Source organism: Terrapene carolina, unplaced genomic scaffold, assembly GCF_002925995.2.
Source record: "Terrapene carolina triunguis isolate 2854851 unplaced genomic scaffold, T_m_triunguis-2.0 Scaffold96, whole genome shotgun sequence".
NCBI lineage: Eukaryota > Metazoa > Chordata > Testudines > Emydidae > Terrapene > Terrapene triunguis.
In genome coordinates this window covers 28,867,319-28,891,536 of record NW_020664447.1, presented here as the reverse complement: position 1 = coordinate 28,891,536, position 24,218 = coordinate 28,867,319, and the positions used below count along the sequence as shown (strand labels likewise).

The 24,218-nt window shown below is 42.6% G+C and overlaps 1 protein-coding gene across 1 annotated transcript; it reads left to right on the top strand.

Moving 5' to 3' along the window:
* The first annotated feature begins 4,050 nt into the window (after positions 1–4,050).
* Positions 4,051–23,482, top strand: LOC112116748 (astacin-like metalloendopeptidase). Its single transcript, XM_024214446.2, has 12 exons — positions 4,051–4,132; positions 4,305–4,329; positions 7,970–8,107; positions 9,719–9,836; positions 10,096–10,274; positions 13,421–13,502; positions 16,656–16,783; positions 17,058–17,173; positions 18,210–18,435; positions 20,447–20,565; positions 21,549–21,771; positions 22,924–23,482. Exons 1-12 carry the CDS (start codon positions 4,064–4,066, stop codon positions 22,935–22,937), a joined length of 1,437 nt encoding a protein of 478 aa, XP_024070214.1. The 5' UTR covers positions 4,051–4,063; the 3' UTR covers positions 22,938–23,482.
* Positions 23,483–24,218: the final 736 nt, after the last annotated feature.

Below are 24,218 nucleotides of genomic sequence, written 5' to 3'. Positions count from 1 at the left end.
CAGGGATGGTCTAGATAATACTTAGTCCTGCCTTGAGTGCAGGGGACTGGACTAAATGACCTCTCGAGGTCCCTTCCAGGTCTATGATTCTAGGATTCTATGTTTTCAGCTGTGATGGGCATGAGTAGTATATGTAAATACAACTAAGGAATATCGTGAAATCTAGAGTTTGAACCTTTGGTTTGGAACCTGAACCCTGTGGAATGATAGAATCAGAGGAAGTAAAGACAGATTAGTCCCATCTGGCCCATCCCTTGGAGACCAGTGTATAGAAGCCACCTTGGCAGGCCTTCCGAAAAATTCTACACCTGCAGCCAGTCGCAAAAAACTCCACCAGTAACAAAGCATTAAATGTTTGCATTAGACTATTAAATAATAATAATAAAACCCCCTTTAACTTAGAGATGCACACATTACTTGTAACAATACTACAAACAAGGTAAAAATTGCCTGCCTGAATCTTCCGTGAAGAGCATTCCTGTGGGCGAAGTGAGAGGCTCAATGAATCTCTGGAAATTTCCAGTTAGGGCAGAAAAATAAAAGCAGGTGAGTTTCACCTGACTTGGGGGATCTTTTGAAACCAGCGGATGTGGGGCAGGAACCTTCTCGCCGCAATCTCCTCCAACAAGCCCCAAGCACCCGCATTAGCTCTAGTCATCTGCCAGGCAAAGTCCCCCTGGCCTCAGGTTCTGGAATTCCCTGGGCAGCCTGTTAGCCCACCACCTTTATTGCCACCTTGGAAAGAAAGGCCTACCAATGGGCCCACGCCACCAAAATCCCTCCTGCGCCATTTGCTAAGAACTGAGGACTGCCCATTGGGGATTTCCTTGCATCCCCATGAACTCTGGAGGGACACTTAGCCCAGAGTTTAAGGAATGGTAGTAGAGAAGTAACTGTGGAGGAATTTCCTGGTCTCACTGCTACAGAAAGCAGTGGTGAGTGACTGCTTCCTCCTCCAGAAGACGCTGCAGAGTAAAATTAAGTAGAGGGGGCTTGCCAGCTGTCTCCTGAAGAGCCAGATGGCGGAACCAACTGCAGGATAAGATGGCTGAAGGTAAGAAAGGAGAACAGCATGTTCTGAGAAGGCCGTGAGGGAGTTTAGTGGGTTTTGTGACACAGCCTGTGGAATCTGCTGTGGTTTCTCTCTGAATTTCATTTTTAGTTCTGGAGGCCATCTGAACTCAAACCTCAGAAGAAAACCCAAGTGTTGCTGAACCACCAAGCTGAACATGCCAGAACCATTCACTAAAATGCACAAGCACCAAGATCATTGGCTTTCACCCAGCCCCTTTCTAACCATCAGTAGATTTTAAAATTGTATTAATGAAGTCACTTAAACAAGTTGTGGTCTGAAACCAATGTAAATTTATCTCCCTACAGATACACAACACCTAGTCATTGTTTCTCTACCATAATATCGACTATCTCCCGGGGAAGCAATATCTGTGTTAAGTTCATTATGGGATGTAGGTCCATAAGACAATTTATTTGATTTAACCTTGTACCCAGCACTAAATTCACCAGGAATTTCAGGGGCAGATGAACCCGACATTTGGCAAAGTGGTTTTGTGGCCATTTCACAAATGATATATGGCTTATGTGATCTATGAATCATTAATCTGGTAAACTGGGGGGTGAAATGTGCATGCAAAATTTGCATGAAAGCCAGTGGGAACTGTAACACACTCATTCAAGGAGGGCACTGACTGTGTCCGCCTTCTTATTGCCTAACCAATAAGGGGGCCCTATGCTCCTGCTTCAGACCTGGTGTAATAAGAACTTTGGGACCTGTCTTGATGGCGATAAGGAGGAAATGATAAAACCGTGTTTAATTTTGTTGGGATTTCATATGAGTTGCTTGGTGATACTTCTCCTGTAGTTGGTTATTGTGATGTTTGGCTGAGGAACTTCACTAATGTTTATTCCAGGAACTTAGACTCCAAATTCCTGGTGTAACTAACCCCCCTAGGGGAGCGCCTAGCTGAGCTAACCCTTGATTGCCTGCAATGACCTGCTCAAGCCTCAAGGTGGACAATGGTGAGGCTGAAGAGAGTGGTGGGTCTACACAGGGTCCTTATCAGGAGCCAGTCTGGAAATCCTTTGTGTAGACAGAGCCTAGCTATTTCTCCCAGTGTTGTGAACAGGTGTAGTCTCTAGCATTCCCTTCCAGAATGAGTAGTTTATGTTAGGTCCTACAGGCCCCCTGCTAGCGGAAGAACAGGTCTAAATAGGAGAGGGAATACACTGATTCCAGTTTTATAAGGACAAATACAATTCCAATATTTTAGATAATACAGAAACATTTATTAACATCATGTCAGAGTTACTAAGAAGGAACAATGATAATACATCAGATCAAGGACTATGTGGCTAAAAATAGAGTGTCATAGAGCAATAGAGATGAGAGAAAAGAGGGAGGGAAGGAAAGAGAATGTAAACTACAGTGGTGTAGTCACATTGTTTGGGCATGTAATGAAACCCAGCCCTTAAAATTATTATACCAGAATATTAAAGCAGATTGCTACAGACAAACAGATGGTACCAGAAAGAAATTCACTTCTGAAAGATGCTTATCCATGCTGTACTAGACTAGCAGTTGACACCAGACGTTGGGTCACTGATTAGCCTGGAGATGTATCTGATTCTTTGTAGCTATCAACAAATTGAGTTAATTCATGATGTAATTCCCTTGACTTCAAGGATGAATCTGACCCATGGTCTGCAACTGGAGTCAATAAAGGTTCCGCAGAATGACGATGGAAAACTCCATGGCAGAACTTCAAAGGTCCCTTCCAGCCCTCCTTGATGCACACTCAGATGAGTGACCCATATTCACACTCTACATGGTGGTCTGGTCTTTTGTTCCCCATGTTTTTGGCATTTAATAATTTTTGCTGCTGGCTCCCCTGGTCATTTTGTGATGTGCAGCTGCGGAAATGTGGTTTCTGAATTTGATCTGCAGCAGCTAGCGTGGAGGGTGGCCCAGGGCTTTTCAGCCTCTTGGGAGGCTCACCAAATACTAGAGTAGCAAACTGAGGAGCCGTTCCATCCAGGTAGCTGTCTTCTGCTTTGTGTCTGCCTCTCAGTATTGTATTATGTGCTGTATGGAAAACGCCACAGCATAGGTAACCCTAAACGTCACAAAAATATGTGAATAGGGTTAATGATGTTTTAGTAAGTTTAAAAGCATGATGTCAAACTGCTTCCGCAAATTCACAAATAGAAAAGTACACCTCTACCTCGATATAACGCTGTCCTCAGGAGCCAAAAAAATCTTACCACCTTATAGGTGAAACCGCGTTATATCGAACTTGCTTTGATCCACCGGAGTGCACAGCCCCGCCCCCCGGAGCACTGCTTTACTGTGTTATATATGAATTTGTGTTATATCGGGTCATGTTATATTGAGGTAGCGGTGTAAATGGATTTGTTCTCACTTCAATGGGAGTTTGCCTGGCAGAGCCAGATCATTCCTCTACCTGGAAATAACCTGCCAATGGGAAGGGAAACAATATGAGATTCTCCTCACAGTGCTCCCTCTCAGTTCTTCTCTGAAGGACAGTCAGAGGTGGAGATTGCCCTGGTGCAAAAGAAACCAGGGATCTGGACCCCGTGTGGTTCTGTCCCAACTCCCTGACAGCATGGCTCCAATTGTGTTTTCATGGGGGAGGGAGAAATGCCCATCTCCCCTAAGACAAACCCACCCACTCCCTGCCCCTGACTGCTCAGATTCCCAGACCCTGCACTGGGGGTGAGGGAATGCTGTGGCAGCTCATGGGATCCTCATAGAGTTAAACTTGAGTCATCTAAAGGTTACTTTATTTTCTTTCCTATTGCTCCACTTCCTCTATTTTCTAAAGATAAATAAGTATGAAATGAAAGCCTGCAACTCTGCTGGGAATTTCTGCAGCTTGTTTATTCTGTGAAAATACATCATGTTATCTAAGTTTGGTCCAATTATTAAAAGCAGCAGCTTTCTTATATAAACATCTTTCAAGTAAACTAGCTGGGGCTTTGGGGAACAGAGCTCCAGGACACAGAGGACTTGCTCAGAAATTTGAGGATGAACCTTATTCCACTGTCAGCCCTTTTAGCATTTTTCTATAGCTTTGCACTATGTAAACCTGTCCAGGTGTGTTCATGCTGCCATGGCAGTTTAGACTTTGCATCTCTGCAGATCGACCTGTCTGTCCAAAACTAAGTTATAATATTTCAGCGTAGCCCAGAGTTTGTTGTGATTCTACCTAATGATAGTTTTCTTTTGATGATGTGAACATACTAAAAGATTTCCTTTCCTTTTGCAGGTAGCCACAAGAAATAATGAAATGGGTGAGTTTGATTTTAACTATTCTATAGATACTCGGGGTTCTTATGGATAAGGCTGTCCTTTTTATTCCATACACTAAAGTACTTCAGGCCTGATTTTCAACTCTGTTATACAAGGCTTATACTAGCATAACTCCTACCACTTCAAAAGAGCTACCTCTGATTTACAGTGCTGTAACTGGGAGGGGAATAGGGCACATAGGCTAAAATTTTCAGACCTGGATGCCTTCTAAATCCATATTTAGGCCCCTAAATATAAGTGATTATGGAGATTTTCCAAGGTGATGAATCACACCTGCAGAGCCTGTCGACTTCAATGGGAGACTGGAAAAGGGCAAATATAGTGCCCATCTATAAAAAGGGAAATAAAAACAACCCAGGAAACTACAGACCAGTTAGTTTAACTTCTGTGCCAGGGAAGATAATGGAGCAAGTAATTAAGGAAATCATCTGCAAACACTTGGAAGGTGGTAAGGTGATAGGGAACAGCCAGCATGGATTTGTAAAGAACAAATCATGTCAAACCAATCTGATAGCTTTCTTCGATCGGATAACGAGTCTTGTGGATAAGGGAGAAGCTGTGGATGTGGTATACCTAGACTTTAGTAAGGCATTTGATACGGTCTCGCATGATATTCTTATCGACAAACTAGGCAAATACAATTTAGATGGGGCTACTATAAGGTGGGTGCATAACTGGCTAGATAACCGTACTCAGAGAGTTGTTATTAATGGTTCCCAATCCTGCTGGAAAGGCATAACGAGTGGGGTTCCGCAGGGGTCTGTTTTGGGACCGGCTCTGTTCAATATCTTCCTTAACGACTTAGATATTGGCATAGAAAGTACGCTTATTAAGTTTGCGGATGATACCAAACTGGGAGGGATTGCAACTGCTTTGGAGGACAGGGTCATAATTCAAAATGATCTGGACAAATTGGAGAAATGGTCTGAGTTAAACAGGATGAAGTTTAACAAAGACAAATGCAAAGTGCTCCACTTAGGAAGAAAAAATCAGTTTCACACATACAGAATGGGAAGAGACTGTCTAGGAAGGAGTACAGCAGAAAGGGATCTAGGGGTTATAGTGGACCACAAGCTAAATATGAGTCAACAGTGTGATGCTATTGCAAAAAAAGCAAACATGGTTCTGGGATGTATTAACAGGTGTGTTGTGAGCAAGACACGAGAAGTCATTCTTCCGCTCTACTCTGCGCTGGTTAGGCCTCAGCTGGAGTATTGTGTCCAGTTCTGGGCACCGCATTTCAAGAAAGATGTGGAGAAATTGGAAAGGGTCCAGAGAAGAGCAACAAGAATGATTAAAGGTCTTGAGAACATGACCTATGAAGGAAGGCTGAAAGAATTGGGTTTGTTTAGTTTGGAAAAGAGAAGACTGAGAGGGGACATGATAGCAGTTTTCAGGTATCTAAAAGGGTGTCATAAGGAGGAGGGAGAAAACTTGTTCACCTTAGCCTCTAAGGATAGAACAAGAAGCAATGGGCTTAAACTGCAGCAAGGGAGGTCTAGGTTGGACATTAGGAAAAAGTTCCTAACTGTCAGGGTGGTTAAATACTGGCATAAAATTGCCTAGGGAGGTTGTGGAATCTCCATCTCTGGAGATATTTAAGAGTAGGTTAGATAAATGTCTATCAGGGATGGTCTAGACAGTATTTGGTCCTGCCATGCGGGCAGGGGACTGGACTCGATGACCTCTCGAGGTCCCTTCCAGTCCTAGAATCTATGAATCTATGGAGCTGGAGTTGCTAAGGACCTCTGCAGGTTAGGCTACTACTATAATTTCAATTTTAGGGACTCAGGGCTTGAAAATTTTGGCCATAATTTTTTATCACTTCAAAAATAATCCTCTGTGTCAGTACCTAATGGTGGGCCCTGGAAAATGAATCCAATTGTCTCTTTGAAACTCACATTAACTTGATGATTTATGTTGGTATGATAAGGAAATCAAGCAAGGTTACTGAATACAGGGCCGGCTCCAGGGTTTTTGCCGCCCCAAGCGGCGGAAAAAAAAAAAAAAGCCGCGATTGCGATCGGCGGCAGCTCCACCGCACCGCTTTCTTCTTCGGCGGCAAGTCCTTCCCTCCTAGAGGGACAGGGACCCTCCACCGAATTGCCGCCGAAGAGCCCGACGTGTCGCCCCTTTCCCTTGGCCACCCCAAGCACCTGCTTGCTCAGCTGTGCCTGGAGCCGGCCCTGACTGAATAATTACCCCAAGGAATGCTATTTTGCCAATGAATATGACCAGTAAAAGAAGAGAGCAGAATCTCTTCACCCTTTTTATATAAGTGATCCCCATCCTGGCTGTCTGACGCTGGGCCAGATTCAGTCTTGATGTAAGCAAGCTCAGCTCTCTTCAACATCAGTGGTAGATGTGTCTGCTTATGCCAGAGCTGAATGTAGTCATTTGTCTCTATCTTCTCCTCCGGCCACTCTCCACACTTGGGGGTCACTCATTCACCTGTGCTGTCCCTTTTTATCTTTCCTGTGTGACATTGTCACTTCTTTGTCTGCACGCACAAAACTACACGTGTATTTGGCGCAGTAATCGATACTTACTGCCCATGAGAAACACAGGATGGGAATAGCAGTGGAGATTTGGAAGTCAGAACTGGGGGGCATATTATGATGTCATGTAATACTTCACAAGTTAACCCGGAGACTAATTAGGGGCACACACTGAATAATCCCCTTAGAGACAGTAATGACTCTTGGACAGTTTAGCAGATCTTTCTGGATGCCAGTTAAGACTTTTCTTTCACTCTGCAAGTCTCAATGAAGGAGAGCAATGCCTTACATGTCTAAAACACTTTCCATGCTGAAGGATCCCAAAGCTCCTTTAGCAAATGTATACACTGTCATTCACATGACAGAATGTCATCGATTAAAAGTGTGCAGTGGCCTATAAGTTATCATATTTTCTTCACTGGAAGTTAGGAAGGCCTTACCTGTCCCAGCACATCACGGTTTATTTTAAGAACGGCCATACTGGGTCAGATCAAAGGTCTATCTAGCCCAGTATCCTGTCTTCTGACAGTGGCCAATGCCAAGTGCTTCAGAGGGAGTGAACATAACAGGTAATCATCAAGTGATCCATCCCCTGTCATCCATTCCCAACTTCTGGCAAACAAAGGCTAGGGACACCTATGGTCTAGACAGTATTTGGTCCTGCCATGTGGGCAGGGGACTGGACTTGATGACCTCTCGAGGTCCCTTCCAGCCCTAGAATCTATGAATCTATGAATGAATAAACCATCCCTGTCCATCTTGGCTAATAGCCATTGATTGACCTATCCTCCACAAACTTATCTAGTTCTTTTTTGAACCCTGTTATAGTCTTGGCCTTCAAAACATCCTCTGGCAAGGAGTTCCACAGGTTGACTGTGCGTTGTGTGAAAAAAATACTTCCTTTTGTTTGTTTTAAACCTGCTGCCTATTTTCCACACAAACATATTTACTAATCCTTTTGTACATTATTAGAAATAACTTCTCACTCAGGACATTTTCTAAGACAAAATGGGCAGGACACTGAAAGTCATTGGGAGTTGGCTGCCAAATTCCCATTTGTGCCTTTGAAAAATCACCCCGTTTCCCATGTCTAGTATGTTCTTTATTCTCTTTATCTGCCTAGAGAGCGATACAACTCTGCATGAGGGTGACATTGTCTTGAGAAGGAAACGCAGTGCCATAAACTGTGACAGCAGCTGCTTCTGGCCCAAGTCCCGTGATGGGCTAGTCAACGTCCCAGTTAATATTTCTACAGAGTTTTGTAAGTCACGTGTAAATGTACCTGTGGTGTTAAAATCCATGCTAATTTCAAATTATGAGGATTATTTCACGGCGGTATCTCTGTATCATGTGTCAAAAGTGATTTTAACCCAAGGCAGCCTTTATGACTAATACCCTTCCCATCAGCTGCTCTTAGGACAGTTTGGCTAAAATAGTATATAATTTAGTAAAATGGATATTTAAAGGTGTGGTTAATTGACAGTATTTAGTTACATAAATACCAATGGATTCATACATACTAGTCTATATTTACTGACATTTAACAGCTATGGACCAAATAACATGTCTAATCTGTTAATACAAATATTAGTAATATATTATTACTTGTAGTAATAAATATTTTGTCCTCACATACTAGTTTTTATGGAAGGATCTCAGAAAGAGCCATACCAACAGTAAGGCCTGATTGTCCTTTCCCATGGGAAATGGTGAAGAGGAAAAGACAAAGAAATCTCCATGAGGTTTTCCCTGGAGAGATTTCTTCCTAATTGTTTTGCTGGGGTCAGTGGATCGGGGGTCAGTCAGTGGATTTGTGGAACAGGCTGCAGAATTGGTGCCTTAACCTGGAAGATCTCTATAGAAGCCCTGTCTTCATATGAGCTCTGTGCCACTTTCACCACCCTGCTCCCTTGCAGATTGATTCCTTTGGAGCAGCACTGCTCGGTCTGCAACCACCAGTGACTTCCCTGGGGACCCCTCCTAAAGAGTTATTCTCACTTTCAGGGGAAGAGGCATGGACATTTAACACAGCCTGGGTCTGGGTTAACTTTTCATGGGAATCACTGTGGTGCCATTTGGGGGCAGGTGGACAATGTGGGTCCACCTATCCGTACAACTGTCCCGCTCATTCCTCATCCCTTTCTTATTTGCATATCCCTGGACCTGCAGAACCCCCCTCTTGAGGCAAGGGGCAATGGGGTACACTGATGCAGAGGAATGACTGTGCCCAGTAATTAATTCAGTTTTACGACATCCCTGTGGCTAGGTAAGGATTATTTACTGTAATGTTACAGATGGGGAAACTGAGGCACAACATTGTTGTGGGACAAATTTTGAAAAGTGGGTTGTAATTGAGGGGGCCGACCTAAGCCAGAAGTTTCAAATATAGTCAAGCACTTAAAGGCATGTTTAGGCACTGAATAAAAATGCTCTGATTTTCAGGAGTGCTGAACACCTGCTGCTTCATGTGACTTCAGTGGGAGCTGCAGGTGTTCAGTATCTGTGATAAACAAGCCGCTTTTATTTAGCTGCCTAAATATAGTCAGCTGTCTAACTTTACACACCCCAGACTGACTATTTTGGCCTTAACCTCTCTGTTTTAGTTTCTCCATCTGTCTAATGGAGATAATAATACTGACCTACCTACCTTTTATTGCCTGCACAGTGGTTTCATCATGCAAAGCAATGTACATAAGGGATAAGTATAATTATTATTACTACCCTAATCACTTTGAAGATCCCTTAACCCTCCGTACTCTTATCCAATTTGACTTCTGTGATAGGAAAATAAGTAGGTGCAGAGATTTAGTGGAGTGGACTGCCACATAATAATCAAAATACCATTGTTACATATTCCTCCTTTTCTTCCTAGCTGTGGAAGAGAGGACTTGGATTGCTGAAGCAATGCAGGAGTTCACAACCCTGACTTGTGTCCAGTTTATAAATCGCACAACAGAAACCAACTACATAAGCGTTGTACCTGGGGAGAGGTCAGTTCCATCAGTCCTAATTGTGACTAGAACATATTCTTCAGTTTTCTTTCTTTCCTGCTTGACCTGGATTTAAATAGTCCCAGCTGACAGCAAACTCCAGGAGCCTGTGATTAAGAGAGTGAGTTGTCAGAGCTCATACAATTTTTCATTTTTCTCTTTTTGTTGATATTTTTGGTTGATTACGTTGCTTTTCAGCTATGGGACTATAGCTTGTTGCACGTGACATCTTTGGTTATTGGTTGCATGTTCCTTTCAGCTGCTGGTCTCACTTTGGAAAGATTGGAGGTATGCAGAAGGTGGGCCTCATGAAAACCGGCTGCATGAATAAAGGAGCAATTCAACATGAAATGAACCATGCGCTGGGTTTTTTACATGAACAGGTCCGGAGTGACCGGGACAACTATGTTAAGATCATGTGGGAATATGTTATGGCAGGTATGTCCAAGGGAGTGGTGTGTGGTGTTGATGGTGATAGTAATAGTGCTTATCCTAATTCTTTACATCTTTAAAATGTTTACCAAACATTACATAATGAGGGATGGGACTGGGGAACAGAATACCAAATAGTGACAAATTACTTCAGCAAATGTATTTGATTCTTCCTTCTCAGACACATTGAAATATATGTGCTTTCCCTGTGAGTGGGACGTGAGCATGTTTGCTCCACCAGACCCTAAAACAGTTTGCACCAAAAATTTTCAGCCATTCCCACATTATCCTGAGTAAATTTCAATTGCATTATCTTGTGCTTAGACATCAGAGGTGGTTTCTTGCAAGATATTATAATTATTTGTTATTTATATAATGCCATAGGGTTCTGTGGTGCTTTTCAATGAAGTATAAAGAGGAGACCCCTAAGAAAAGGGGTTAAAAATCCACAGTTTTACCAAAGGTAGTGGACTTGGTTCTGATCTAATTCACACCCATTTTACAGTGGTGCAACCTCACTGACTCAAATGTAGTTACTCCTGATTTACACCAATGTAAATGAGATCAGAATCGGGGCTCATAATGAGAGGACAACCCACCTGGATGCTGTGAGGACAAGGCTAACAAAAAGAAGGGATTTAGCCCTGGAGTTTCCCCAGAGACCGTGAGAGATTAAAGCAGGTGGCTTCACAGGTCTTTATAGTTATTACTTATTTTTATGATGCAAAGAAGAGTAAAAATAAAAAGACAAAGAAGGAGTTAGTATGCAGTGTTGGTGTAGTCCTATCAGTCCCAGGATATTAGAGAGACAAGAAGGGTGCAGTAATATCTTTTCTGGGACCAACTTCTGTTGGTGAGAGAGAGAAGCTTTTGAGCCACATACCCTTCTCAGACCTGAAAAAAAGCTCTGAAGAAGGCCCTATCCTTTTCCCATGGATGTCAAAGGCAGAATTCCCATTGACTTTAGTAGTGCAGGATCATGCCCTGAGATCTTTTGCAATTTCCCAGCTCTTCCACCTCCTATTTTTTCCCAGGGTTTCAGTATTTTTTTTTTTAAACCCTCCAGTTCACCTTGGAAGTTTTCCCATTTCTTTGCTTTGACAACATATTGCCTGCTGTTTTGTTGCAGTCCACTTAGATCCTTGAAACTTGGCTTATTTTTCTCAGGTTTTTTTAATACAAGATACTGTTCTGTTCCTTAGGCCAGAACTTCTATTTTAGCTCTTTCTCCTTGCTTATAGTGTTTAGGTTCTGGGGCCCCAATTCAGCAAAGCATTTCAGCATATGCTTAACTTTAATCACATGCTTAAGTGCATTGCTGAACACAGATGGACTTAAGCACATTTCTGGATAAGCACATGCTTAAATGTTTTACTGAGCTGGCGCCTAGGTACTCTTTTCCCTCTGTCCATAAGACTCCCCAAATGATATGTTATTGTTTACATTTGTTTGCCTCATCAGTCAGCTAAAAAGAATCTGTTATACCCCCTTTTTTTTTTTAAAGTTTTTCTCTGTAAATGTTGGTGGGCGACTCGGGGCAGTTTATCATGAGAGGAAGGATGATCTTGTGCTTGACGAGATCTGGGTTTTATTCCTGGCTCTGCCACTGACTACCTGTGTGATCTTGAACAAGTCACTTACGCCAAAATTTGGGTGCCTGCAATCAGGCATTGAAACCCGCATTTAGGCACCTGAACAAGTGTCCTTATTGTAAAAGGTGCTGAACACCTTCAGCTCTCTGAAGTGAATATAATATGAAGGAATGTGGTAAACTTTATAATTAAAGAGAAAATTTTGGCTGTAGCTATTTTGTGCCTCAGTTATCCCAACTGTAAAATAGAATTGTACTAACTTAACTCACAGGGACTTGATTAAGAAAATTAATGTGTGTAAAGGTGTTTTGAGATCCATGGATGGAGGGTGCTAGAGAAAGGCAAAGGATTTATTGCTTACATGGTTTTGACATTTCTATATAAACAACTGATGCTGAGGCCCTTTCATATCTGCTGGTTAATAAAAGAGAACAGCATAGAGGTGGAAAAATCACAGTAAACTGTAGCAGCTTTTCACTCCCCTCCTCTTGGCTATAAATGGGGCAAATGGACATTATCATGAAACTATACATTGGCCTGGTGGAATCAATGCTGATAAGAACCAACCTGAACCTTTCCCCAAACCTCAAATCAGTTTTTTGAGCTATGAAAAAGTTCGGTTACTTTTTTCTCCCTCATCCGTTGTTAATTTTTGGATTTTCCCTGCATTTCATAGTCCTGGATTGGCCCAGGAGTGAAAGTGCTAAATGAAGAGACTGGTTTTTCCTTCAAGCTCTCCGGCCCAGTTTTGCAGACTCAGACTAAAGAGACTCAGATAGCTGGGATGAATTTCTGATAAGCATTCAATGTGGGGGACTTATCCAAATGGTTCCTGCTTTGCCAGCCACTAGTAACAATAACAGAGAAACTCATGTCAAAGGGTGAAGGAGAAAGGAAGGATGGCCCAGTGGTTTTGGCACTAAACCTAGGATTTAGGAGACCTCCCTGCTCTGCCTCAGACTTCCTGTTCGACCTTGTCAAGTCACTTAGTCTTTCTATGCCTTAATTCCTTATGTGTAAAATGGGAATAAGAGCACTTTCCTACCTCCCAGGGCTGTGGTGAAGATAAATACATTACAGGTTGTGAAGGTCTCAGATATTACAGTAATGGGTAGGGGGGTAAAAGTATCTTAGATAGAAGGAACATGTTCACTAGGATCCTATCCTGTGCTGTTATGTTGGCTATAGGCAGGTTGGGAGTGAAGTCAATGGGAATTTGCCTGAGTAAGGACTGAGCAAAACCTGAATAAAGATCTCGGTGTTTGGCCCTTAAGAGGTATACTTTGGTACAACTCCATGGTCCATAGTTCATGTGGATCAAATTCTGAAGTCCTTACTTGGCTTTTAGGACCGGAGCCAAAACCCTCTGAAGTTGATGGAAAGACTCATATGGGCTTAGGTGGGCTTTGTGTCAGGCCCATGCTCAGGACAATCTCCAATGGGAATAAATATATTTTAAGTATTCTAACAGCTCTGTGAGGACTGCAGTAACACTTTAATACTTTTTTTCTGGTCTTGATCCTGTCTTGGTGGTTGAAATGTTGCTTTCATACCTTACAGGGGAACAAGGGAACTTTAGGAAAGTGAATTCCAATAACCTGGGTCTTCCCTACGACTATTCCTCAGTGATGCACTATGGCTTGTAAGTTGGAGTCTGGGGCTTTCTTTCATAGATGCAAGTGGGGCTCTAATCTCCTATTCAAACTTAGGAGACAGAATTGCTCTTTCTAGGGCATGGCTATTGCTATTGACTTAAGGTATGTCTATACTCCAAGCTGAAGGTGTAAATTCCAGCTTGAGGAGACATACCTGCGCTAGCTCCAATCAAGCTAGCGCACTAAAAAAAAAAAAAAAAAAAAGTATAGTCATGGTGGCATGAGCTACAAGAGGGGATATCCGCCCTGAGCACAATCCTGTCTGAGTCTCTAGACACGTACTTGGGTGGTTAGCTCTCCCGCTGCCACAACTACACTAATTTTAGTGCACTAGTTTGATCACATGTGATACGTCTCCTCAAGCTGGAGTTTATACCTCCAGCCTGAAGTGTAGACATACCCTTAGAAATGCGGGAACACTTATGACGAAGGGAATCTATTCCTACTGTCTGACTTAGCCCTGGCAAAGGTAAAGAGGGATGGGGCTGGAAGAGAAAGACAGTGGAGTAACAGATTTCAGAGTAGCAGCTGTGTTAGGCTGTATCCGCAAAAAGAACAGGAGTACTTGTGGCACCTTAGAGACTAACAAATTTATTTGAGCATAAGCTTTCATGGGCTACAACCCACTTCATCGGATGCACAGACTGGAATATACAGCAAGAAGATATTTATACATACAGAGAACATGAAAAGGTGGAAGTAGCCATACCAACTGTAAGAGGCCAATCAATTGAGATGAGCTATCATCAGCAGGAGAGAGAAAAAACCTTTGAAGTGATAATCGAGATGACCCATAGAAGATGTGAGGATATATTAACATGGGGAAATAGATTCAATTAGTGTAATGACCCAACCATTCCCAGTCTCTGTTCAAACCTAAGTTAATTGTATCTAATTTGCATATTAATTCAAGTTCAGCAGTCTCTCTTTGGAGTCTGTTTTTGAAGTCTTTTTGTTGCAAAATTGCCACCTTTAAATCTGTTACTGAATGGCCAGAGAGGTTGAAGTGTTCTCCTACTGGTTTTTGAATGTTATGATTCCTGATGTCAGATTTGTGTCCATTTATTCTTTTGCTTAGAATACAAAAACAGACTCCAAAGGGAGACTGCTGAACTTGAATATGCAAATTAGATACAATTAACTTGGGTTTGAACAGAGACTGGGAATGGCTGGGTCATTACACTAATTGAATCTATTTTCTCCATGTTAAGTATCCTCACACCTTCTATAGATCATCTCGATTATCACTTCAAAGGTTTTTTCTCTCTCTCCTGCTGATGATAGCTCATCTCAATTGATTAGCCTCTTACAGTTGGTATGGCTACTTCCACCTTTTCATGTTCTCTGTATGTATAAATATCTTCTCTCTCATGTAAAAATTCAAGTCTTTATGTACAATCGTGGGATTGGAACTTCAAAGGACTTTTTGGTACAATGCACATGAAGTGGATTTCTTAGGAAATAACTGGGGTTTAGGGGATGCAAATTTTCCCCTCCAAAGTCAACCTGTGAAACTTCTCCCTGGAGAGGTTTATCTATACACTAGTTCAAACTTGATTCTCCAGGGTCCAACATGATTGTGTGCTTGTTCTGAGCTGAAGCTGTGATGAACTTGCATCCACAAGGAGTCCCTTGAGTTAGAGGAGGAAGGACTGCTCCTGCCAGAATCCGTATTAGAATGAACTCTGGTAAACTTATTCATATGCATGTAGGTTCTTTTAGTGTTTTTAATATGTTTTCTCTGTAGTTCTTTTTACCATAAGATTAAATCAGGCTTGCCTAGGAAGTACGGTGTGGTACCTTATAACCGTAGCAATTGTTATCTCTTATCTGCCTCTGAAAAGAAAGCAAGCAGATGTCATTAGGCAATCAGTCTGTGCTGGAAAATACAGACAGGACAGGGAATTGTGCAGCCTGAAAATACTCTAGTCAGAAGGGAGATAGAAGGGAAGTCAATGGCTGTGGAGCAAGAAGCCTAAGAGTGGGTGCCCTTGGTGGACCACTGAGGGGGAATACAGGTGCTGTTCACATTTGCCAACTTTCACGTGGTAAATAAGCACCCCAACTTTCACAATAAGCCAAAAATCAAGCTAATCCCATTTCAAAACAAGGCCAAAACAAGCCCATCCCTAAGAACCCCAACACTCTATGTGACTAGATCCCCCCAGCGGGCAATCTGGGACTGTGGTGGGCCCACTGTGCACCCCTGACTCTCTCCCCTGCTTGCCCCTTTCCCCTCCTTGCCGGGAGCCGATCCAAAAACAAAACAAAAAACCACACAGAAGCAACAAACAACAACAAACTACAAGCCAAAAACTAGCCAACAAGCAACTCACAAGCCAATTAAGCCAAAAACAAGCCCAATTTCTGCGTTTTTTTCATGGATTTGGCATGTTTGGTGCTATTGCCCTGAGCTGTGACACCTTAGAGTAGAGGCCTTATATGGCCGTAACTTCAGGTCTGGCACTTCCAAGTCTGTCCTCTAAACCAGCCTCTGCAGTGTTCTTGGGGCTGGGCTATTAATTAGATCGCTAATTCACTTATGCAACAGTACTTAGAAAGACAAGGAGGATTCCTCTTACATCCTCAGGATGTTGTGTAGTACTTTGTGAAAATTGTGTATTATCTTGGCTCATGGCTTAATTCTACAATTTAGCCCTTAACACAGAAGCCTGTAGGAGGCACCTTGCCCCACATTTGCACTAATGGGCAGCAAATTTCTGAGCATTTTCCCAAAGCAAACCAGTAATTAAGATAAATAAATCCTGTCTAGCTGGAGGCAAGAGACAGCAAGTAGCAGTTTCAAATATTCAAAGAATCAGGAGCTCAGACAGCAACCTTGCTCTTCAGAGCATTCTGCTTGGGACACAGAGTTCATTCTAATGAAAGGTTTGGAAGGAGTCATCCCCCAAACAATACATTCTCCCCTTGTTTTTTCATTTCAGTGTTGCTGGACACAAAGCTGCTTCCTCAGTGTTCTTCCGGAGATACCTGTGAAGGCTCTTTGCTTGCCCTTTCCTAGTTAGTTAATCTCTTCCGAATCTTAGGCAAATGTTACTTAGAATATTTTCCACAATAATACAAATGCATCACTTAAAGTGGGATTTGACTTAGACACATGATTTCCCCTGCTTCTGCAGATATGACTTCTCTAACACCTCTGGGAAAGCAACTATTGTACCGATTCCTGATCCCTCTGTACCCATCGGACAGAGAGAGGGACTGAGTAATCTTGACGTGGCTAAAATCAACAAGCTCTATAGCTGCAGTAAGTGCTCCAAACACTATGTACTTAATTAAGAAACTTTATGATAGCTGCTAATTTCCTTCTAGCTTATTTTACTAGCTCCATTATTTTGCTTACAGTTATTTAATGCATTTAGTAGATGAGCATTGACACATTTGTGAACATGACAATTAATTTCTCTTTTATAAATTTGACAGCCGTTAATGGATGGAGATAGCTGTGACTGGATTTTCCCTTGAAGAGGATTTCTCTGCATCTTTCATTTTCTTTACAACTGTTTTCTTTTGTTCTTCAGATTGCTGTAGCAATGTGCTGCATAAACCTAGTGACACCTTCTCTTCTGTCAATTACCCATCCTTATATCCAGACAACAGCAACTGTCTGTGGCTCATTCGCATCCCACAGCATCAGGTGATTTTTGTTAGGAAAAAGGAGGTTTGAATAGGTGTTAATAATACATGGCATTATTTATCCGATTTTTAATGTCATAATTTTAATAATATTATATATTAAATATTATTTAACTGTGCCAGTGATTAACCATTGGAACAAACTACAAGGGAAGTGGTGGATTCTCCATCTCTTGATGTTTTTATATCAAGACGAGGTGCCTTTCCGGAAGACATGCTTTAGCCAAACACAAGTTATTGGGCTCAGTGCCTGAGTAACTGGGTGACACTTAATGGCCTTTGATATATTGGTGGTCAGACTAGATGATCTAATGGTCCCTTCTGACCTTAAAAAGCTATGAGATAATATATCACTTTCCGATGCACTGGTTAATAACATAACCCTTTTGGGGTCTGATTCTGCTCTCATATATATCAGTTTTATACTGGTGTAACTCCATTGATGTCAGTGGAGTTACTCTGATTTACACCAGTGTAAATGAGCTCTGAATCAGGTTCTAGGTGCAAAGATTTACTGCTTTCCAGGGTTTTCCTTTGGCCACTCTGGGGAACGGTGGCAGGGAGAGGGGAATCTCTCTGGCTGCTGGGAGGTGGAATCCGGATGAGACTCTCATGCAAGTCCAGTCCCTCACTCTCTGTTTTTCTATACTTGGTCCTGCTGTTCTTGTCAAACCAGGAAGCTTCATGGGCATGTAGCATAGAGAAGTGGCTGGGGACAGGAGAGTGGGGACTGAAGCAGCACTGGCAAGGTGAAGAGCTGGGGAGAGCAGGTTGGCAGCGAATGAAAGGTAGGCAAGGAGCAGAAGGGTCTCTATGGTGGTGTCATTACTGAAGGTAGGTGGAGGGGACTAGAGAGATGGAAGAGGCACCACAATTTGGGGGGCGGCGACTGCGGCGGCAGGACCTTCTGCCGCCTCTGTGGAGGGCGGCATTTCGGGGCGGGATCTTCTGCCGCCTAGGGCGGCAGAAAAGCTGGCGGCGCTCCTGGTAGAAGTCAGGGCAGATTTGAAGTGTTTAATTTTCATGTTCCTCTTCAGGTTTTCCTGCAGTTTGATGCTTTTGATCTTCAGCCTTCCCCAGACTGTACCTCTGACTACATCAGAATTTATGATGGAAGCAGCAGGAATTCCAGTGTCTTACTGGACAAGTTGTGTGGGATGGGGTCCTTACCATCATTGGTGGCTTCTAGAAACATGATGCTTGTAGAGTTTGTGAGCGATCAGGCTACTGCAGCAACAGGTTTCCAAGCCTCCTATAGCCAGGGTGCGGACAGTGCCTCATTTACAGAGCTTGGTGACATTTCTAATTTGTGCTTAGCAAATATTCATGTGCAAAACAGAACGTTTTGTGGAATTTTGCAAAATGTGTTTTTCTATATTTGAATTTTTGGTGGTAAACCCTTTTTTCCATGTTATCCCTTCCTCCATCCATAAGAACTGTTCAAAGCCAGCAGCTTGTGAAGCTGGGAATGAAGAAAAAAAATGAAAAATAGGACCCTATCTGGCCCTCACTCCAACAGCTCTCAGGTCTCACTTCTTCTTCTGGAGGTCAAGGAAGCCTTGTTGGGCTAGTTGAGGTCTTCTCAGTTACTTTTTTTTTTAAACAGGTAGCTGTACAGTAGGAGCTGCTAGCCACAGAGTGAAAAATGGCTGCAGAAAACTCCACTAGCCATCTGGATATCTATGCAACTTTAGATCTCATGAATGACAAGGTAGAAAGTAGGGGCCACATAGAAGGTATTTTTTAACAATGGGGGGGGGGAAAGAGAGGCAGGGGGAAAAGGGATGGCTTGGGTCTACAGGTTTCAGGCCTATCATTTTCTAGGTTGGTTCAAATCAGCTTATCTGTGGACTTACTCCCTTGTGAGGTCTGGGCTTACTACACAAACTAAGTAGGATAGGGCCCTGTTAGTATTTGGACAGGGGAGACTCTCCCCCCAAGAAACATCCAGGTGCAGCAGAAAGTGGTTTTGGTGCTTCGGCAGGTAGCCATCTGACCCCCAAGTCAATGCTGAACCAATGATTCCACACTGGTGTGATGCCAGAGGGTACCGAAGAGAATTCTTTCCAATAAGATGTAAAACCAAGGTCCTGGCCACTTGGTGGTTATTGAAGGTCCCATGGCACTTTATCTAAGACAGGATACTGACCCCAGCGTCTTGGCAAGTTTCAGAGGAAGTAATTACAGGCTGCCTACTTAAACTTTTCCTGTACTTTCCCTTGGCTCTGGTAATTTTTCACTTCCTGATTTCAATGCTTCTGTGTGCGTTTGGGACCCTCCCAACTTCTCTTGAGAGGTTACTGTATTTTGGGGGGAGCAGTGGGGAAATAAACTACTTGGTGGCTATAGTTTCTCTGTCATTAGAGAAATGCTATGGAAGGAAAGGCATCAAATACAAGTAAGATCATTACTACTTATTATTACTTCAACTCCAAAATGTAACTTTGGTTTTTATGGGGGAAAAGTGGAGGACACCTCACTGTTTGACTTTTCACAAAAATGAAAAAAAAAATTTAATTAATGTTGTAGCCAGCAGTTTGTTCCCTCCCACTTCCCTCCTATTTTTGTCACTCTCCCTTGCTGTAGGACTATGATACTAGGTATAATTTTCAAAAGTAAATTTTACCCAGGATCTGACTCCTTAGCTACTTTCTTGCAATTGGAGCTGCACAGGCACCGCACAGAAAATTATTAACTCTCTACATCAAATAAGTGCTCCTGAAAGCTCATTTCCTTTTTACTGGCTATACAAATATATAAGAAACTATTTCAGACACATTTTTGGGACTAGTTTACTAGAACAAGTTACTGTCTATCTACCACAAGCCTGGTCTCAGAATCAAGCACTGGCTGAATTCCTGGTGAACAGAGAGGATGATCTATAAGTAGAAATGTGTCATATTTACAATTCTGCTCCCTGCTGGTTGAAGAAACAAAAATTGGGAAAAAAGTGGGGATGGGCTTGGGAATGTGCCAGGGGAGGTGGGTGTGGGGCAAACCCTCCCTTGTCTACATTAAAGTTATTTAAGTTCAGACCTTTATTCAGCATTAAGTTGCAGTTTCCCCCTCTTCTCCAAAGGAGAATCAATACTATGCTCTAAGCTCCGTCAATACAAATGGAAGCATAGATGCTGGCCATAGAAAACTGAGTAGGAGACATTTTCTTTTGGCTCTAGAATAGGCCCATATTGATGTCCCTTTTGATTCTTTCTTCCTGCTCACAAGCTGTTAAGAAGCTCATTAACATTATCTGTGTGGTTTCTTTTCTTCTTAGTGAAATGTGGAAGCACTTTGACGGGCACAAGTGGAGTGATCACCTCCCCGAACTACCCCAACAGGTACCCCAAAAACCAGGACTGCTTCTGGATCATCAGTGCTCCAGCAGATTGCAAGGTGAGGTGTTGAAGGGCTATTCTGCTGGCTCCAGCAATGCCTTCTGACTGCTTCTCTTTGCAGTACAGAATACCAGTTGTTCTAGCGCATCCTAAGAAGCAACATCAGCTACTCAAAGAATGAAATTTACCCCTATGCACTGTGTAAATCCAACCTAAGCCTTCACAATAAAGACTTCAGTAGGTGCCATAGGCCTTATGTGATAGTTAAAGAAAACCATTTTAGCCTTGAATGTGAACTGATGGTGACGTTGTCTCATAAGTGGTAGGTTTAGCTCAAAATAATCTCTGGGGCTATGTCTACACTATGAGCTACCGATGTGATTCCTCCTGCTCCTCTACGCATATTTGCAATAGCTCTCATTGAGCTAGTGAGAGTCTGAAGAGCAGTGTAGCTGCAATAGCACAGATAACTGCGGTGGAGGCATGGCTTAGCCATGCCGAGTACATACTCACTGGTTTTGGGGGGAGGGGTGCATAATCGGAACAGCTAAGCCTTGCCTCTGCTGCCAATACCCCTGTTGTACTGCTATTTAGACTTACCCTCGCAGATAGCTAGTGCAAGTATGTGTATGGGAGCAGGGGAATCACACCCCTAGCTCGTACTGTAGACATAGCCTAGGTGAGAGCCAAGAAGCTGAAATGCTACACTGGTATTTTGAATATTTGCTTCTAGAGGTATTCAAAACTGTATCCGATGCCTTACTGCCAAAGAGAGTGAAATTAATCCTGCCACAAAACAGGAGATTACCCAAATGACCCACCCTCCAAACCAAATGCCTTTTGAGTTCAAACAATTTTATAATAAAATAAATTTACATTCAGTAACACTTAAGGCCCACCCAAGATCAGGGCCAGACTCCTGGGGCACTGTACAAATAGCAATGGACAGTCTAGGCCCCCAAAAATTTACAATCTAAATAGACAAGATAAAGGTTAAGGGAAAGGTATGCAAGCAAAGTGTTCTTGTTGTATTTTCTATAGATATCTCTAACAATGGTGTCCTTTGAGCTGGAGGACATTGATGAATGTAAGTATGACTATTTGCTTATTCATGATGGGAGCCGACCCACATCTCCAGCTGTTGGCCGATACTGTGGGACAATGCAGATTGCAGACTTTACCTCCTCGGAGAACTTTGTGCTGGTAGAATTTCACAGCGATTTTGTTTGGGTGTTTCCTGGATTCATGCTGAACTACACTTTTGGTAAGTCTAATTGCAAAAATTTAGGGAGGGTTGGTGAATTTTCATGTTGATAAAAGTGTGAGACTAGTTTGTTTTGGGCTAAGTTATTATTTTACTGCTCTAAAAGTGTACATTGTGAATCACACACAAATAAAGGACAATGTCCTTGATCTTAGGCCCAGGTCCTCAAGGTATTTAGGCACTCAACTAAATACTTTTGAGGATCTGGGTCCGACAGTTTAAGGGCCCTCTCAGATACGAGCATGTAGTTATAACCTGCCCATCACCAGGGCAGGGGCATATAGTCATTTTGTTACAAAAATAAATGGCCACATTTTCAAGAGTTCAGCGTAATAGATACTGAGCTCCATTGAAAATCTGACCCTAAGTGTCTGAGTGGGCATTTCTGTGCGCTGAGAACTTGTGAAACTATGGCCACCTTGTAGGTGTCTAAATGGAAACCAAGCTCTATTGAAAAGCTGTCCCTAGAGATGAGACCTAAGAAAGGATTATGACAAATGTTGTGGGGCAGAAGGATGTGAGATTAAAGGCTACAGCGTTAAGATTATGGCTGATTTTAAGTCTTGAAAGTCCCACCGCTTTTTTGACTGTTTGCATATGTATAAAACACACTTTATGTGAGGAGACGTTTAGAGTTTTATCCTAATATAGCTTCTAAAAATGATAGATGCACTTGGTATACTCTGAAACCTTCTTGAAGCATAGAAGATTCCCTGTCCTAGTGTTGAACATGCTTGTTTTGTGAGGGCTGGACACTCAGAACCCATTTTGCATAGGCCAAACGAGTCCTCACAGAGTGATGTAAAGCTCCTCATCTCTAATGATTAAAGTCCTAGTCCAAAACCTGTTGAAGTCAAAGGGAGCCCATTGATTTCAGTGCCTATTACGGCTCAGATCAAACACATTTAGCTGCCTAACTCCCATTGATTTCAATGGATTAGGCACATTACCACCTTTGAGAAGAGGGACCTAAGTACATTGTGTCCACAGTGCTCTCAGCATCTGATGGCACAGGATTAAGGAAATGAACCAGACCTTGAATTTGGATCTCCATAGGGTAGTCTACAGCACCAGCACACTATACGTCAACGCTGTATATACATGGTCTTTGCATTGACAGATGCTACAGTTGCAAATGTTCTGTAATTGCAGTTATGCCATCATGAAGGAAAACTCAAGGAAAATCTTCTTCCCCCAGTGCCAGGAAGAAAGAAAAGAGTGCCTGGAAGGACACCGATTCACCTTGCTCTTTACCATTTGCCTGCAATATATTTTTTCAGATACTGGTTCATTTTCATTTTCATGTGGGAATCTGAACTGTGAGACTGGTACCAAGATGAGAGGGGGTACAGAGAAGTGGAACTCGGGAATACTATGTGGACACCACACATTTTCAGCTCTGGTAAGAGCCGGCTTTCCAGGAGCTGTGAAGTCTCCCCATATTGCACATGGTTGCCTCTTTGGATTTGCACCTTGGATGGAGAATGTAACAAAATTTTAACTTTACTCATCCATGCTGTGGTCTCTTTCTGGCTTTGTCTTCACTGCTGAAAATGTGCATTTTTTTTACCCCAGGTTAACTAATGTGTGTGAGCTATTTTAAGTAAAAATGCAATGAAGACAAGGCACTTTAGTTCTACCGGAAGGTAAACTAGGTGACGTCAACACCAGACTGGGGCATAGTGCTGATCTTGCCTAGTTTAGTTTTACTATGAGGAAAAGTGCCTGTGCTTTACCTCAGGATTGCCCACAAGTGTTAGTTACCCCAACCCCCCCCCCCCCCCCCCCCCCGCAAAAAACCCACCCAATGACAACAAAACCCAGATAAGTGAGTTTTGGGTTACAGCACTCAGGCCACGCCTACATGGGGGCACTCCAGAAAGTTAAGGCAAATCAACTAAAAGGTATGAAGTCAATGGGCATAAATTAAAACATATCTGTCATCTCCCTTGCCCCTATGGTTTCATTCAGGAGTAAAGTGGCCTTAGTCTGCTGTAACTTAATCCTATATATATGCAGTGTTGTAGCCATGTTAGTCCTAGGATATTAAAGTGACAAGGTGGGTGACATAATATCTTTTATTCGACCAACTTCTGTTGGTGAGAAGAACTCTATGTAAGCTTGTCTCTTTCACCAACAGAAGTTGGTCTAATAAAAGATACTACCTCACTCACCTTGTCTCACTTAATCCTAAAGGCATTCTACTCCTGAATGAAACCACTCATGGGGGAGTGCAACTAACACACTTTAATTTATGCACATTGGCTTCACACTTTTAGTTCATTGCCTTAACTTTCCGGAGTGTCCTTTGTAGACATGTCTGGCTTAAGTCAAGACTACAGTGTCCTCTACTCACAACATCTTCACCCTTCACTCCTTGTTCATGCCCACTTGCTTCCCTATTAACAGCTAGTTAAGGTATGTAGCTGCAGTGGCTTTATCTTCAA

What these genes read in the sequence shown, in the direction of transcription:
- LOC112116748 (XM_024214446.2), top strand. Translation starts at nt 4,064, where the DNA reads ATGAACCTTATTCCACTGTCAGCCCTTTTAGCATTTTTCTATAGCTTT. An exon ending in GTGGGAATATGTTATGGCAG is followed by an intron (nt 10,275 to 13,420) that starts GTATGTCCAAGG and finishes CATACCTTACAG; the next exon opens with GGGAACAAGGGAACTTTAGG. An exon ending in CCAAGCCTCCTATAGCCAGG is followed by an intron (nt 18,436 to 20,446) that starts GTGCGGACAGTG and finishes TTTTCTTCTTAG; the next exon opens with TGAAATGTGGAAGCACTTTG.